Below are 15,868 nucleotides of genomic sequence, written 5' to 3'. Positions count from 1 at the left end.
TACTTTTTAAAATAAATGTCATCGTACTTAATCCGGAGTACTATTGCAACTTTGATTTGATGTTAAAAAAAATAGGGTGTGGGGGGGGGGGCTTCCATTCGAGATTGGCTTCTCGAGATTAAGCTCATTGAGCTTCTATTCGAGGTTTTATGGTATAACGTTAATTTTGATTGCTAATTCCTAGCATTATGGTCTAAAAGCACAATTTGTGCTACACTAAGCCTTAAAAAAATATCTCCCCATGAACCCATAATTTTTATTCCGGGACCCTGGCCAAGGCTCTCTAGTCGGCCCCTTGTTTGAGAACCCCTGTCGGACCCCATGTTGGCAAATTTCCGGGATCCACCACTGATCGCCTATCTCGAATAAGCGCCGCAAAAGTGATTTTTTTTCTTGGTGCCTCTCAAATGAGAGCTGGCATTTATTAGAGATATACTTTTTAAAATAAATGTCATCGTACTTAATCCGGAGTACTATTGCAACTTTGATTTGATGTTCGTATTATCATAAAACTATTTCTAACAAAATTGACAAAACTATTAAACGTTAAACAAGTCAGATGGACCGAAAAAACTAATTCTAACGTTTTAAAACTCCAATAATTTCAAAGTCTGCTTTCTACACTATCGGCGGCTCCAGTGTTTCACTGCAGTAGAGTTGCAATGCGAAGCTGGCCCCGACGCAGTTGCGAGGAATTCCCTATTTTTGACTGACTAACCAGCGAAATCTGCCTGCGATTGCGTGTAGCGATTTTATGGAAATTAAGCATAATACTCTCGAGAATAGGCTAACTGCCGCATTGAAATCTATAAATTATATGCGCCGCCCGCTTATTTTCTCATTTTATACAGTAAATAAGGCGAAGCAAATAAAATATGGTCTGCTGCGAGAATTAAATCGGCACATTTCTGTTTTGTTAGTCTGCCGACTTAGCTAAACCACCTTAGTTAAACATGATTGTTCCAAGCAGTACTCTCGTTACTTTGCCTAGTCGATGGTAAGTATCATCATTTCTCACATCTGATTCATCATTCCTTCTTCGTGGTTATAGACCCGTCATTCATTTCATTACGTTCTGAGTTAAAAAAGTTTGGAAGAGGTAGATTAAGCAGAAAATTTCCTTTTTTCTTTTGAGGCTCTTTATCTCTCGGTTGTGCTGATGCTGTCATGCGCACTGCGACGCTCTTCCTCCTACTTTTCTCTTCTTCGTCTGCAGACTCTTCCAACAGAGACTGTCTTCTGATAAATAATCCACTACTTTTTCTACGAGTTCTCGGTTTTGGGGATCTTGGTGAAGGTTGGCGGTTAATGGGGGACAGAGGTCCAGGTGGGTGGGGAGTCAGTGGTGAACGCGGCGATGTTCTCGGCGGGGCTGGAGTGGACGCGTGTCGTTGCCGGCGTGGCGGGGTCGGTGAAGCGATCCTTGTCGGAATAGCCAACCCTTTCTTGGTGACATTATCTCGCGGGGACACGGGTAGCGAGTTGTAATCAGAATCCGACGAGTTTTGTTTGCGTAGGATGTTCACACTGTCTTTACGCTGCGCAGCTTCTTCAACCAGTTGAGTTATACTTGTATCTTTATTACGTCTATTACGTGATGTTGGCGTTGCGGAGCGTGATGTCGGACTAGGTTCAGGTGATATTTCGTCGTCATTTAGAGGATCATTTTCCTCATCGTCGTCGTAGTCACTAGAATAATACCCGTTCCTCGATGCTGCCTGCATGTCCATTGAAGAACTTCGTGTTATCATAGACGTCCTCGATAGTGCTCGCTGCGCGACTGAGGTCGGCATTTTCCCAACGTCAAGAAGTGGCTTGTATTCTTTTTCGGTTTTATTTGTGCTCGCGTTTAGCAGAGTATAAACGCGTTCAAGTTCCGTTGTCATCTTCATAATGACACCTAAATCCTTGCAATGCTGCGCTTGTAGCTGTTGCTCAAAGTATGTGATCTCTTCTTGAAGTTTCTCTTCATAGTACTGAATCACTTTCTTTTTCATACGGTGCATTTTTGAGTCGAACAACTTGGTATCTGTTTTGCTCTTTTCTTCTGTCTGAATAGATGGAAATGAATAATCTTATATACATTATAATTCATCTGATTTCATTTAATCCATAACAATTACATATAAATGAAATATAACCGTAGGCCTACTGGACTGGATTGCTCAAACGTGACGTGACCTATCAATATTCTGCTGAATAGTAACTTGAATACTAGGCCTATATAGTTTCGGTATTATAATTGATCTTAAATTATATTGCAATCGTATGAGACATGTATGTATGTTACATTCGTGTATCAATCAACTTTTTTAACCTACCTTTTTTATGTGATTCCTTAAAACTTCCATACAAGACGTGTGGCGCTGTTCAATTGCGTATTCCATGGCCGTTTTACCCATCTGAAATCATTAACACCATTACATTAGGACTGTATTATTATATTACTTGGGGGAAACAAGTGAAAAGAGGTTCGCCACAAGTTTGCGCAGTGAAATCTGAAAGCATAACGATAAGAAATTTGTTTACCTGACTTTTGACCTCGGGATCACATCCAAGTTTTAATAATACTTTTATGACATCTTCGTGCCCTGTCCATGAAGCTATATGTAGAGCATTGACTCCAATCGGCTAAGGAAATACAACATTTCTATCTATCAAATCCATTATACCAAAATTATTATGATGTGAGCTACGGTTCACGGTGTACCTGAGACAACAATTGTACATTCTCAGGGTGTAAGGCCCACTACTACCGTGCAGTATGCACATTTAATCGGATCTAGGCCAGTTTGCCGAACCCCAGATTGCCGAGTCTACTTTGCCGAAACCAAGTTTGACGAATATGAAAATTCGACACGTTGGTTTCGACAAACCGGGTTTTCATAATTTTGGGTCGGTAAAATGACATTCGGCAAAATAGGTTTCGGCAATCTGGAATTCAGCAAACTGGGTTTAGGTAAACTGTTCGGGTACTATATAATCAGATTATTGCAGTTTTGCTACTATGTCATGAGTAGGTAGGGGCGTTCCGCTACTAAAAAATGTGATTACCTTTATAACTTCATTTCCATCACAACCGGCACCGACAAGAATGCTCGTTGTATCTTCGTTTCCATTCCCAGCGGCGCACATTAGTGATGTATATCCTTCCTGTATGATTGTGAATTGAAAAAATCACGTTACAGAGGTATAATCACGCTTGGCACCACGGAACACTTGCTGATGCATTCCTCATATAAGGTTATCATTGTCTCCAAACATAACGTATTTGGTGAAAAATAGGCTGACATGCATTTTACGCACAATGTGTCTTCTGGTTTATATTGCACTCTAGATTTAGGTTCGAAATAAATTTGTTCAGCCTCCTTTCATCTTTATATGATCCCGAGCTTCTCATCCTGTTAGTGGCTGAGATGCGTACATAGCATTGTTCGTATCGAGATGTGTGCCACATTGAAATTAGGTCTTTCAGACGCGTTGTCAAAGTAATGCTAGCCTATGTCTAGTAGCGTTGCTAACTCGTCTAAATGGACCTTTTCGGAGTGCTAATCAAACGTAACATATCAAATAATAGGAACTTGTTATTCAATAGCCGGGGATACGCGTATGTCCCAAAACACACGCGTTTACATTTATATGTGTGGGTCCTAAGCAACAATGCTCAAGGGAAGAGGCTTAGCTGATAGGTCCAAAGAATCGGTCACACCCTATCTGCGACAATCGCCAACAGTGGTTGGGAAGGTTGAACCTGGTTCGACTTTTGCCGATTGCGTTGAAAACGAATCGCGATCGGCGTGCCTTCCCGATTACATAAGGGCAGCTAGCAATGGACCCTGATTCTGCAACGAAACTGTAAAAGTTGAACGAGGTTCAACCTTTTCGACAACTTTTCGCCGATAGAGTGAGCGATTCCATGGAAACCGAGCTTCACCGAAAGGTGTCGGCGATATCGTGTATCGATTGTAAGGAAACTAAGCTTCACTGTAACTTAAAACACATACCATTGTTTGTATTTTGATGTCAGCACCAAGTGACAGTAATAAGTATACACATTTACGATGACCAGCTAAACAGGCTTCATGAAGAGGAGTTAGTCCACGCTGCAGATGAAAGTGTCTTTACCATTGTCAATATACTTATCGTTATCATTATTATTAGGCCTATAGTTATTCATATCATATTATGTATATCATATATTAACTGTAAGTATTATTGTATCTACAACTTACAATATTTTCATTATAGCACTTGTTAGTAAATTAAAAATAACAATAAAAAATGCCTACCTTACTCTTGGCGTTGATGTGCCAAAGGAGACCTTTTGAAACACCCGCCAACATAATGGGAACATTGCCACTGTGTGCCGCCCAATGTAGTACCGTGCGCTCGTTCTATAACACACGAGTTTTAAAATATATATCAATCATGGTACACATAAGAAATAAATTAACTGTTCCACGGTTAGGCCTATATACATATTCTTAACATTAAAGAAGGAATCGGCGAGTGATAAAAAAAGTCGCCCAAACTGGCAAACCCGAGACCTTCTGCGGTATGCAGACGCCTTAACCAACTGGGCCATTGAGGCTTTGCTGCTGGAGTTAAAATCTGATTAAAGCAACTGATATTTCACACTGCTATGCAGGCGTATTTGAACAGTACTAGTTCTCGACTACACCCTCATAAGTAGGCCTATTTGAAGAAGAATGATTCTCTGAAATGAGTATATTTTTTATTCAATCACGGAACAATAAAAAATATAAACTCTACGCCTACACCGTCTTGTGGTAATTCTATAATTATAAATTACATTTTGAGCGTTAAAGAAGAGGAATTGTGGAGTGTAAAAAAAAGCCCCAAATGGGAGTGAAGGAACTTTTGCTGTTTAGCTTCGTTGTTTTTTATCCACATTCTTTCATTAATCTTCTATCTGTGCTTACATGCTACATACGTTGTATTAGGAATCATAATTTAGGGAAGATTAACACAAAGTTATGTAAGCCTTTGTCTTCTTCCAATCACGTCGACACCACGCTTGTGCGTTTAACTTTAAAATTGCTTTTTCTGTTACTAATAATAAAGCGTGACGTAATACTTGTTACGCTATTTGTATCATTGCCAAACACGTCGACTCATAAATATGATTTACATGTTTGCATACCTGCTTTATTATCAAACGCGGCAGATCAAAGAACAAACTATAAACCGGGGTGCTTCTGGTGAAGAGCACGGTTCCGATAGAAACAGAGGGCTTAATGAGACCAACGTCCATTGAAGGTTCAAGGATTGAGCGTTGTAATGAATGCAGATTAGTGTATATTCCGAAGTCTAATAGTACAAGAACCAAATTTTGGAAAGATTTTTTTTTTGCTTGCATAATAAGCCCATTCACAAAAATAAAACTTCACTATTTAATTGGCACATGGTGTGGCCTATTGATCTGATAATCTTGTATGTAAGGGGTTTCGATCGCTCTCTTGCTTCTAGAGAACGATAGGTGGTTTGGCGGCACGATAAATGGAAATTATTTTAATTTGAGATCAGTTATATAATAACACTATTTAAATGGCATTGTGGTAGGCGTATGTTCTACCCAGGGGTGGCGCCAGGATTTGCCCGACGGGGTGGCCGAGGTCCCCGACGGGAGGGGGGCCGATGCCCCGACGAGGGGTCAGATTTCCCCGACGAAAACAAAGTGGGCGTGGTCGAGCTTCGATTAAAAAGTTTCGAAAGTGGTCACGGGGGCGAAGCCCCCGAAAATTTTGACAATTTAGGGGTTTCAAAGGCTTATTTAATCGATTTTAGAGTCTACTAATATGTAGAAAATACATATAATTTTTTTTCCTCCCCGACGAATTGAGCTTTTTCTCCCCGACGGGGGGCCATCAAAAGATGGTGAGACACAATTGGTATACTTCCATAATTAAGATTCATAAATAGGGCCCAAGTCAATTAATAATAACCATAATGGGTGTATATCAATACTTTTATGACTGTCCTGAGTTCAGCGTTACAGTGTAGTTGTAGGCCTTCAGGTATTAGGACTAGTGGTTGTTTGGGAGTTCATAGGAAACCTGAACAATTTACTGTATTGTAACTTTTAAAATAGTATGTATATAATAAATAAAGGCCACACGTCTAGTATGTATAGGCCTACTTAATGCTCGAGCACATTACGCTGATTAGCCGTATAATGCCCTATTTTCAATTTACTGGTGAATATTGGACCCACTCAATAAAGTGTCTTTAATCGTGCTGGTATCATCCCGTGATACACCGGTAACACCCAGGCCCTGGTTTTTATGAGAGTAGGTCTATATAAACTCTTCAGATATAATTACTGTAGTACTAGCAACTAAACACGTTGTTTGCGTTGAGTCAGTAATGCCTGCGATATTAATTGCTGTTTTTACTGTATTGCCAAAATACATGAATGAAGTAGACAATAATAAATAATAATAATAATAATAATAATAACATAATTATTCTAAAATCTATTGACAATAATAACAATATAATTGTTATAATCTATAATACAATAACAGGAATAATAATAATAATAAGTCTACTGTATATTAATAATGGCTATAATCTCAACGTGATACTGAGATATTATCATTATTATTATACCTATATTATTATTAACTCACTAAAAGACTACGGTACCTTTTTCAAATATAAAAACCAAAATTAATAAAATATTTAAAAAAAATAACCTACTTTATCTTTGAGCAACACATCGGCGCCGTTATTGAGAAGTTGTTTGAACCGGCCGACGTCTGCATTTTTCGCCGCCAAGAGTAGTTCAGGTATATTATATACGTCGTCTAGTTCACTTTCCATCCCTTTTGCCCTCGAACACGACAACAACGCATACAAAGACCAATCGAGATGTTATAATCAGCGTTTTCTAATATAGAATAGCTTTCTGACGAGGTGATTTGTTAAAGCAAATGCATGCAAGACAAAGATATTAACGCGAATCTAAACTAATCGTTTGGACCTTAATGGATACCGCTGTAATGGACTTCCTTTAAGTGTACTTGACTCTCTACTCTACAGCATTTGCCTGTCTTTTGATTTGTACTATAACATGATTTAATGAAATCTGTTTACAAGCTTCGATACAAATAATCGTAAACGACCTGTTGACCTAATGGGTATTATCTGATGACGTGCAATATTTACTTAGAACAATTCTGCAGGAACGTTGACATTTAGACATAGGACTTACTTATTTGCTTATGACAACTGATATACATTATCGGGCACAGAGTGGTGCGTAGCGTACCTCTATACAGTAGAACCCCTCCTTTGGGACACCCCTATCCAGGGGACACCCCCGGAATTAGGGTTCACTTTTCCGTGAAACGAGGGGAAATATATCTTTTAACACTACGGACACCCGTGTTAAGGGGACACCCGTATTAAGGGCAAATGGTCAATCAATACATAGGCCTATTTAACCCCTATCCGGGAGACACTAATTGTTTTTTCATTGTATCACATATACAAATACAGCAGTCCCAAAATAAGAAAAAATCATTCATTTATTATTTATATTTTGGCACCTTTTGAGGAATAAACTTAACGTCAAACCGAAATTCTCTTCCCTCACATAAACTACTTTTTACCCTTAACCAAAGCGATTTCCTATAACTTTGTTTTTCATGTACTTTCATATAGGATTCTAATCCACACCATAACATTTCTAAAAGGCTATAACAAACAATTGTTATTTTAATTACATTTCTGTGATTTTATATTATAAACGAATTGTATTTGCATTAAAATTATTGCTATAAATTAGTTCTAATTTAACTGTAACTCCAATTCTTATGTCAATAAAAATAAAATTATAAAGAATGTATGTCGTTGTATGAAAACATGGCAAAAACCCATATTAGGGGATAATTTCACGTTTTTGATGAAAGAAAATCGGTAAACTTGTTCATATAAGGTCTACTGCGTATTTTGATTAGGTTATACAATATGCGAATGATAGCCATTTAGGACTTGATGGAGAGTTACAAATCAAAACCATCTAATGGTTCTAGGTTATCGTTAGGGCGCTTTAAGTGTTTAACTTCTCTCTGATATTATACATTATATTCAGTTTTGCGGGTTGCTATACAGATAATAGTTATTATCGAGATACAAAATATCTTTAATCGCAAAATTAGGGCAGATAATTATAAATGGTCATTTATATAGCGTCGGTATCCGCCAAATATGACGCCTATAGCGCTTTTGCAAATTTTCTATCAGCTCTTTTTTGAACTTTTCAAAGATATTGTGTCATCCTGTTGTGCAAGAGATCCGAAATACGGTTATTTAGACTTGTGTAACACTAAAGGATCACTCTATAGCCTCTTTCCACCTGTTTTTAGATGATAATATCCTGAGTAGGACTAGACCACATGATCAGGCCCCCTAAACAAAAACGATAACGCGCAGTTGTGCACATTTTTTGCGTACACGCAACCCAGGTAACCATCGTAAATATGGTTACCTTGATGCGTCGTGTACGCGAACGTGCGCGCATTTTCATCGCGTACACGCAACCCAGGTAACCCTCAATGTTGCCATGATGTTACCTGGGTTGCGTGTACGCGAACAAATGCGCACAAATACGTGTATTGCTCTTTAAGTTTTAATACGCAGTGGTTCATTGTTGCGCATGGGTACACCTTAACAACGACGTCAAACACAAACCAGTTTCATTTCCAAAAAGGCAACCAGTCAACGGGGAATTCTCTTATCAAAATTTTTTCAAAAGTTCACTTTCAATGGCGTTTTTTCGCAGATCGAATAATATGATTTTCAATTTTCGGAGTTGGGCCACAGGTAGGAAAACATGTAATGTACTTCTAATTTAGAAAAAATTACTCCTATTTACAAAATTTCAAATAATTGTCCGTGAAAGAATGGGATTGACGCCGCGATTATGCGCTTTACTTACTCACTTATATGTGTTGGCTTGTCTGAACAACAATATAATTTATTCGCTGTGCGTGAATGGCTTATGCGCGGCGACCTTTTTAACGTAAGGCAATGAGTTTTCAATAGGGAGCTTTCCATTGCACGACGACGGTACGACGTAGAACGTAATGACGTAACTAAAAGTCATCTGCACATGCGAGAACGTTAAGGTCACCTCGTCCAGTAATTCTGGAACGCAATTGGCCAAATCTACGTATGCAGAGAAGGTAGGACGCCAGGTAGAACGGTCACGCATGAGTGATTCCGTTCTACCGTTGCGTCGTCGCAAAAATCTGAAGCTCCCTATTAACAGTTTTGGAACATTCTCCATATGGGTTGTACATGACAACTGCCAATATCAACCGTATATTCTAGTATAATGGATGTAAGGCATGGGCCTATTGTAACTTACTATTTACTTTATGATATGGCTACCCCGAATTTTGAAGAATTTTTAAAGAATGTCGATCGTATACGACCTTCGCATTTACTTCTCTAACTTCTATAAACTATTTGTTCCCTAGTTGGCAGCTAACCTAGGGAACTCAACAGGCGCCCGGAAAAAATGACCACTAGTCCTAGTCTATGTTAATAATAATAATAATAATAATAATAATAATAATAATAATAATAATAATAATAATAATACTTTAAGTTAATTGCGCCGACAGACAATTGATAATTGCCTAAATTATATTTTAATTATGAATTAATTAATAAAAAATGACCACTAGTCCTAGCCTATGTTAATAATAATAATAATAATAATAATAATAATACTTTAAGTTAATTGCGCCGACAGACAATTGATAATTGCCTAAATTATACTTTAATTATGAATTCATTAATATAGTACACCGATTTGAGTTAATACATCGATGAGAAGCACAACAACTATGTCAGCGTACCATTAATATAACTTAAATATGCAAAATATGTTTAAAAAAGGCAAAATGTCACAAATTACCTGACACGCACATCTGACTGAAAGACCCCGAAGTCAAAGAAGGAGCTGTCTTCGAAAGAATAGCCTTTCAAAGCTCCTTCCTCATTAGTCAATTTCACATAAAAGGGGCGTGCCAGTTAGAAACTTTGTCCAATTAAACTCATTTTTATGTAGATCGAAAGCCAATAAAATTCCATGTCGATTGATAATTAATACAGGTCTCCCTATATTTAAGACCCTTCAATTAAAGCATTAAAGACTTTCCTGTGGCCCCGTTCGCATTCCTATCTTTTAACATTAGCTGTTCCCACCGATTAAAGACTTCGTCTATTTAGAGACCAAAAACAATGGTTTTGGTGGACCCAAGTGACAATTTCTTTCGAATTAAAGACCACTATAAAATAAATAGTGACGGGTTTTTTTTCTATAATAATTGTTTTTATAGGGCTTAAACATACCAATATTAGCCATGCGAAACATACTGTAAGATGATGATTTGTGTGTGTTTTGTGTATATTGATATTGATATGAGTAGCGATAATGTTAGTGGCGATGTTAGTAATATTTCAATGGAATGTTGGTTATCAAAGATTTTTCTTATTACGAATAAATAACTGCATGCAGTAACTGTACATCCATTCTAAACAATTTAATGTTTCATTTCTTAATTTCCCTCTAAATAAAGACCACATTTAGTGCTGGTCTTTAATATAGGGATTCTATAAGGTGAGTTTCTACTAAAAATTGAGATGAAAATGGTTCTCTTTATCATTGGCTAATTATCGGATAAATATAAAAAAATAAAATAAAAACAATATATTAAATGAAAACAATATTAACGCTATATAACGCGATGGACTGGAATAAGAAAAGCGCACGTTATTTAACTTGAAATAATCTTGTCTAGAAGGAAGCTAGTTTGTGTTTGCAGTAATTGCTTGCCTGTTTCCATGCATGCACAGCAACCATTGCGTATTCGAATTGGTTGCAACCCTGGTAACCATTATGGTTTCCTTGGTTGCGTGTGGTTACCCGGGTTGCGTGTAAATGCCGGATTTGGAAGCAAAGTCGTTGATCAATCGATGGAACGGAATTATTGAGATGCTAATTGATAATTCAGATGTGGTAAGTCAAATTTGTAACATGAATGGACAGTTCCGCTACTGTCTCTTATACACATCTAGATGTGTATAAGAGACAGATTGTACTATTATTTACAAAATTCATTGCAGTTACAGCACAAAGCGAATGATTGTCTGCGCAAGAGTGATAAGCATTAGCGCCCGAGTCCGCGCTTTGAGCCAAGAAATACGCTGGGGTAGTTATAACCCATTGAACCTCAAACCAAGCTTAGGAAGTGGGAGACTGAACAGTTTTTATTTGTTAACGTCTATTAATTAACGTTGGATCTTTATTGTGTGTATTTATTTAATAGGTTGTTTTAGTCGCCCTCAAGAACCAAAAACTCAGGTATTTCAATGAAACATTCTTGTATTTGATGTATTTTTATTTTTGTTAGAAAGATGTTAGTAGCAACGAAAGCAAAATAAAAATGTATCTAAATGTTAATTTAATTTCAGACGCTGTCTAATATCTAAACATTATATTTAATAACAAACGCTTAGTTTTCTATCTTTCGGCTTGGTAGTACCTGATATAGTCTACTTCTATTGTATTACAATACTGAATAAACAAATACTACCACTACTACTACCACCATTACCACCACTACCACTACCACCACCACCACCACCACCACCACTACTACCACTACCACCACCACTACTCCCACTACCGCCGCTACTACTACTACTACTACTGCTGCTGCTGCTGCTGATACTATCACTACTGCTACTGCTGCTGCTACTACTACTAATACTACTACACCACCACCACCACCACCACCACCACCATCACCACCACCACTACTACTACTGACTACTGCAAGCTGCTGCTACTGTTGTTGTTGCTGCTGCTGCTGCTACTACTACTACTACTACTACTCATATTTCTACTACTTCTGCTGCTACTGCTATTGTTACTACTAATTGTTGATTGCTCATGTTTACTAATCTTTTGATAGGATGTTTCTGAGTATTATATGCTCCTCCTGAAATTAATCGGTGAGATAGAGCGCAGCTATCTCGACCACTACAATCTTTATCGTGTCAACGGCAAAGCTAAACGTGTCGAGAAACTATACAAGGCACTGTTAAAAAACAACTCGGAGGTCAAATTGAGTTTTCACTATCCCGAGACCATCTCCAGCGCAATCAAGCGTTTGCTGAAACAGGTGAATACAGATGCTGATTGGATTAATATTAGTGAGAATGCGCATTCATAAAATCTGCATCATAGCGCCTGAATTAACAGTTACTAAACATCTATATCAAAACATCTTGTATACAAAGACTATGATGATATTTAAACGTCCGTCAAAATAATGTTAAGAAAATTATCCTATTATGTAAAGTACAGAATTATATTTTTTAAATTGAATGTCTCATTTGCATACAGGCGCAAATTATACCAACTGATGCTGCTGCAGAACTTCACAACATCATTAAACTTCACTGGCACATTAATGGCCAAGACAGCGCCTTGAGCGATCAGCTGTTAACAGTTTTGAAAGCAGCAATCTACCGTATGCCGTACGAAAACTTCAGCATCTTAAAGTTATTAATTATGCATCTGAAAAAGTAAGTACCGATACCAGAAACGTTGTCTTATTTTTTCAACTTCTGTTCGACTGGTTGTCCTTGTCGATAAAGATACTGTTAGTGCGCAGGTGGATGAAACATGGCTTTGAAAAAAACCCCAATAAGTAGGCCTATGGTAATTTGTATTTTTGCATAAAATTTTTTTATTATTGTCATTAAATATTCATCCTCCTTTGCCCTCAGACTAACACTCCACCAAAAACAGCGTGTTAAAGGAATGGCCGCTAAGGATCTTGGGATTGCTTTCGGACCGTGTTTCATCGAAGAAATGTAGGCATAAGTATATAATAATAACAATACAAATCCACAGTGCATCAATTTGGATAAATTGTTTTAAAGTAGCATTGACGGAAGAACTAATCTATTTCATTTTCTTACGTGAATTGAATAAATTGTGTTAAAGTTGCATTGACGGAAGAACTACTCCATTTAATTTTGTTACGTGTAGAATACGTCATCTTATTCCTGTGCGCATGTCTCTTTTTTTTTTTAGTGATATGCCGGATTTGGAAGCAAAGTCGTTGATCAATCGATGGAACGGAATTATTGAGATGCTAATTGATAATTCAGATGTGGTAAGTCAAATTTGTAACATGAATGGACAGTTCCGCTAAACCTCATCGCGCGCACAAAACAACAACGTAAACGTGTCTGTTCTGATTAGTAACTTTTTAAGTTGGTTGGACACTCTGGAAGGGTCCATTATATACTTTTTCAAACATTTTAACGAAGTAGAGGAGGGCTGGGGCGGATGCAAGATTTGGTGGAAGGGGATGCGGGAGAGCCCACATCACACCTCAGCCCCACCATGGCTAGGGCCGGCTGAGGTGCGAATATTTTGAAAATATGGACCACTAGGTGCCCGGAAATTGCACTCTCGCACCTTAAAAATCTTACCGGTAATTCATATCAACAATACAACAATTATTTTTCTTCATACAATCTAGGGGGTGCGATCGCACCGTCTACACCCCTGCATCCGGCCCAGGAGGGTAAACCCAAGAAGGAACAAAGTATCTATACAATGGAAGCCCCAAACTATAGCATTTAGGCCTAATTAAAAAAAATTGAAGAAAGAAAACACCGCAGTAATGTATAATTATAAAGTTGAGGTGATTTAAGAAAATAAATAAAACAGGCCCAGAAGATACTATTAATCGAGTTTCGCCGTCCAACTAACATGTTTATAACTAATTGTTTTTGCTTATTTTGTAGATTTTCGGTAAAGTGTACCTGACAAGTACGCGCCAGCTAAGAAGAGGTATACAATACTGAGTCATTTTAAAGAGTACCGTATACAAAGAATTAGAATTTACAAAAAATAAAAATATTTAATGAATATCGATGTAGACAAAGGTCTATGAAAGAGCAGAAAAAACCCTGAATTTCATTTACATTAGTTAGTTTCAAATTAACTACCTTTGGAAATGAAATAGACTAGAGTAAGGAACCATGATTAAGATCAGTTATAAATGGAACACACACCATTTTGTTAGGATTCATTATTTCTACAATTTATTACCATAATGTCGACGGTTAAAGTTATCATTTATAATGTAATGCTGTAATTATTGATGAAATTATATTTAGGCCTATTAAATATCAATTCCTCTTTAATTGTAGAAGCAATTCGGTATCTAAGTAACAGAGCACACGTTTACAAGGTAAATTTTGTAGTCATTTCTTAAAACTCAAAAAGAACAACACTAATTTATCAGTAACCCACATGACACATGAAAACATTAAATTAATAATTATTTAATTATTCTACGTTGTCTTATAGCGAATAGCTCGAATGCATGGCCAAGAACAAACTTGTCTCTATAAGAGTTGTTTAAAAAAGCAGTACAACGCAAAGCAAGAACTTCAACAGAAAGCTAAGCAAAACAAGGTACCGTCAAGTGTGCAAGTGATGCATACTGTAATCTATCCATTATTGTATATGTTCCATGTTGCTTTGTGCATTTCATTAAAAGTTAATTAAAAAACACGAATTTTATGGATTATTTTTATCTTACAGGCAGGCAAGATGTCGAATATATCTAAGCTCGTTGCAGCCCTGTCACGGAGGGCGCCAACTGCTAGTACTTCATGCATCTCTCTTCAGTCAAGTTCCTCCTCTAATGTCACTGTTGCTTCAACTTCCTCACCATCCAGTAAATCTGAATCTATTTCTACATCTTCTTCTTCCTCATACCTTTTTGTTCCTTTTTTAGGCCAGTAACATGTTTATAACTTGGCACAATCGGTTCTTTACCAAAGGCCACGCAGTACACAGGTATGTTTGTTTTTTTATTTTAAAAACATATTTAATCACAATTAAACATTAAATCTAAAAATGATCAATGATCTGCATTAACTAACGGTTATTCAAGGGAGGCGTTTATTCGCAGAATTATACACATACCGCCAAAATGTGTTATTGCGAGGTCATACAGAATTATTGATCCCAACACGAGGTTAAAAAGAATGTAATTCTACTGGAGTAGAACATTAATTGAATTTGTTGAGAATAATGTTGCTTCCATTAGATTTGTTCACACTCATTTGGATGGCGTTTATTCGAGAAAACGTTTATTACAAAATGAGGCCCTGAGGGGGAGTTTATTCGAATAAATACGGTATTCATAATCCTGTAATGACATTTGTTTTGTTATTATTTTTTTCAGAATTTGTTAATAGAGTATACATAAACTGATTGGAAATATGTTGCGCTATTGATTTTCACTTATGTGAATTCACTCCTAACCCATGAAGAACAGTGCACGATTTTGAGACACAAATCATGATCATTCAAGTCCGGCCATTTAGTGACTGGTTACAAAGAAAAGGATTATTAGTGAAAAATGGACCGTCCCCTGACATTGTTGCTGATGTCCTACGACAGCGTTGAAAAGTGTTTTGTGGGATATGCGCGTATTCCTTGCTATTGAATAACACGTTCTGATTGGTCAAATTAATTAAACTGCGGATGAGGAAGTACTAGAACTGAACAAGTGTTAAAACAAAATAAATAAAATAAAGAATGACGATTCTGACAAGGTTACGTTTCTAAGAAGCTCATTGATAGAAAAAGATAAATCATGAACCAAGCTGTCATTATGGTCGAACAAGTCATGCAAAACATATTATCTACTTGATATTTCATGCATTATGTCTGCAGAGGACCACACAATACTATCGTAGAGGACATGTATACTATCCAAAAACTGTTATG

General features: G+C 37.2%; 1 protein-coding gene across 2 annotated transcripts; it reads right to left on the bottom strand.

Annotated features, from left to right (window-relative positions):
- Positions 1 to 88: 88 nt before the first annotated feature.
- On the bottom strand, positions 89 to 7,090 carry LOC117115122 (E3 ubiquitin-protein ligase HACE1-like). Of its 2 annotated transcripts, none has more exons than XM_033258821.1 (7): positions 6,724 to 7,090; positions 4,290 to 4,394; positions 4,005 to 4,119; positions 3,055 to 3,153; positions 2,530 to 2,631; positions 2,322 to 2,402; positions 89 to 2,051 (listed from the first exon to the last, which is right to left on the bottom strand). In XM_033258821.1, the coding sequence occupies exons 1-7, from the start codon at positions 6,786 to 6,788 to the stop codon at positions 1,029 to 1,031; spliced, it is 1,590 nt and encodes a 529-aa protein (XP_033114712.1). In that variant the 5' UTR covers positions 6,789 to 7,090; the 3' UTR covers positions 89 to 1,028. The 2 variants fall into 2 exon arrangements, with proteins under 2 accessions (XP_033114712.1, XP_033114706.1); XM_033258815.1 differs by having other exon boundaries at positions 4,005 to 4,103.
- Positions 7,091 to 15,868: the final 8,778 nt, after the last annotated feature.

Source organism: Anneissia japonica, unplaced genomic scaffold, assembly GCF_011630105.1.
Source record: "Anneissia japonica isolate Jap-2015-1 unplaced genomic scaffold, ASM1163010v1 scaffold199_len4679917_cov187, whole genome shotgun sequence".
Taxonomy (NCBI): Eukaryota; Metazoa; Echinodermata; class Crinoidea; order Comatulida; family Comatulidae; genus Anneissia; species Anneissia japonica.
This window is presented reverse-complemented; position numbering and strand designations above follow the sequence as displayed.

Bases quoted from the DNA above. Each gene is read 5' to 3' on its own strand.
- LOC117115122 (XM_033258815.1), bottom strand. From the start codon at position 6,846: ATGGAAAGTGAACTAGACGACGTATATAATATACCTGAACTACTCTTG. The intron at 2,403-2,529 runs GTAAACAAATTT...TAATGATTTCAG, and splicing joins ATCCCGAGGTCAAAAGTCAG to ATGGGTAAAACGGCCATGGA. The intron at 2,052-2,321 runs GTAGGTTAAAAA...CCATCTATTCAG, and splicing joins TAAGGAATCACATAAAAAAG to ACAGAAGAAAAGAGCAAAAC.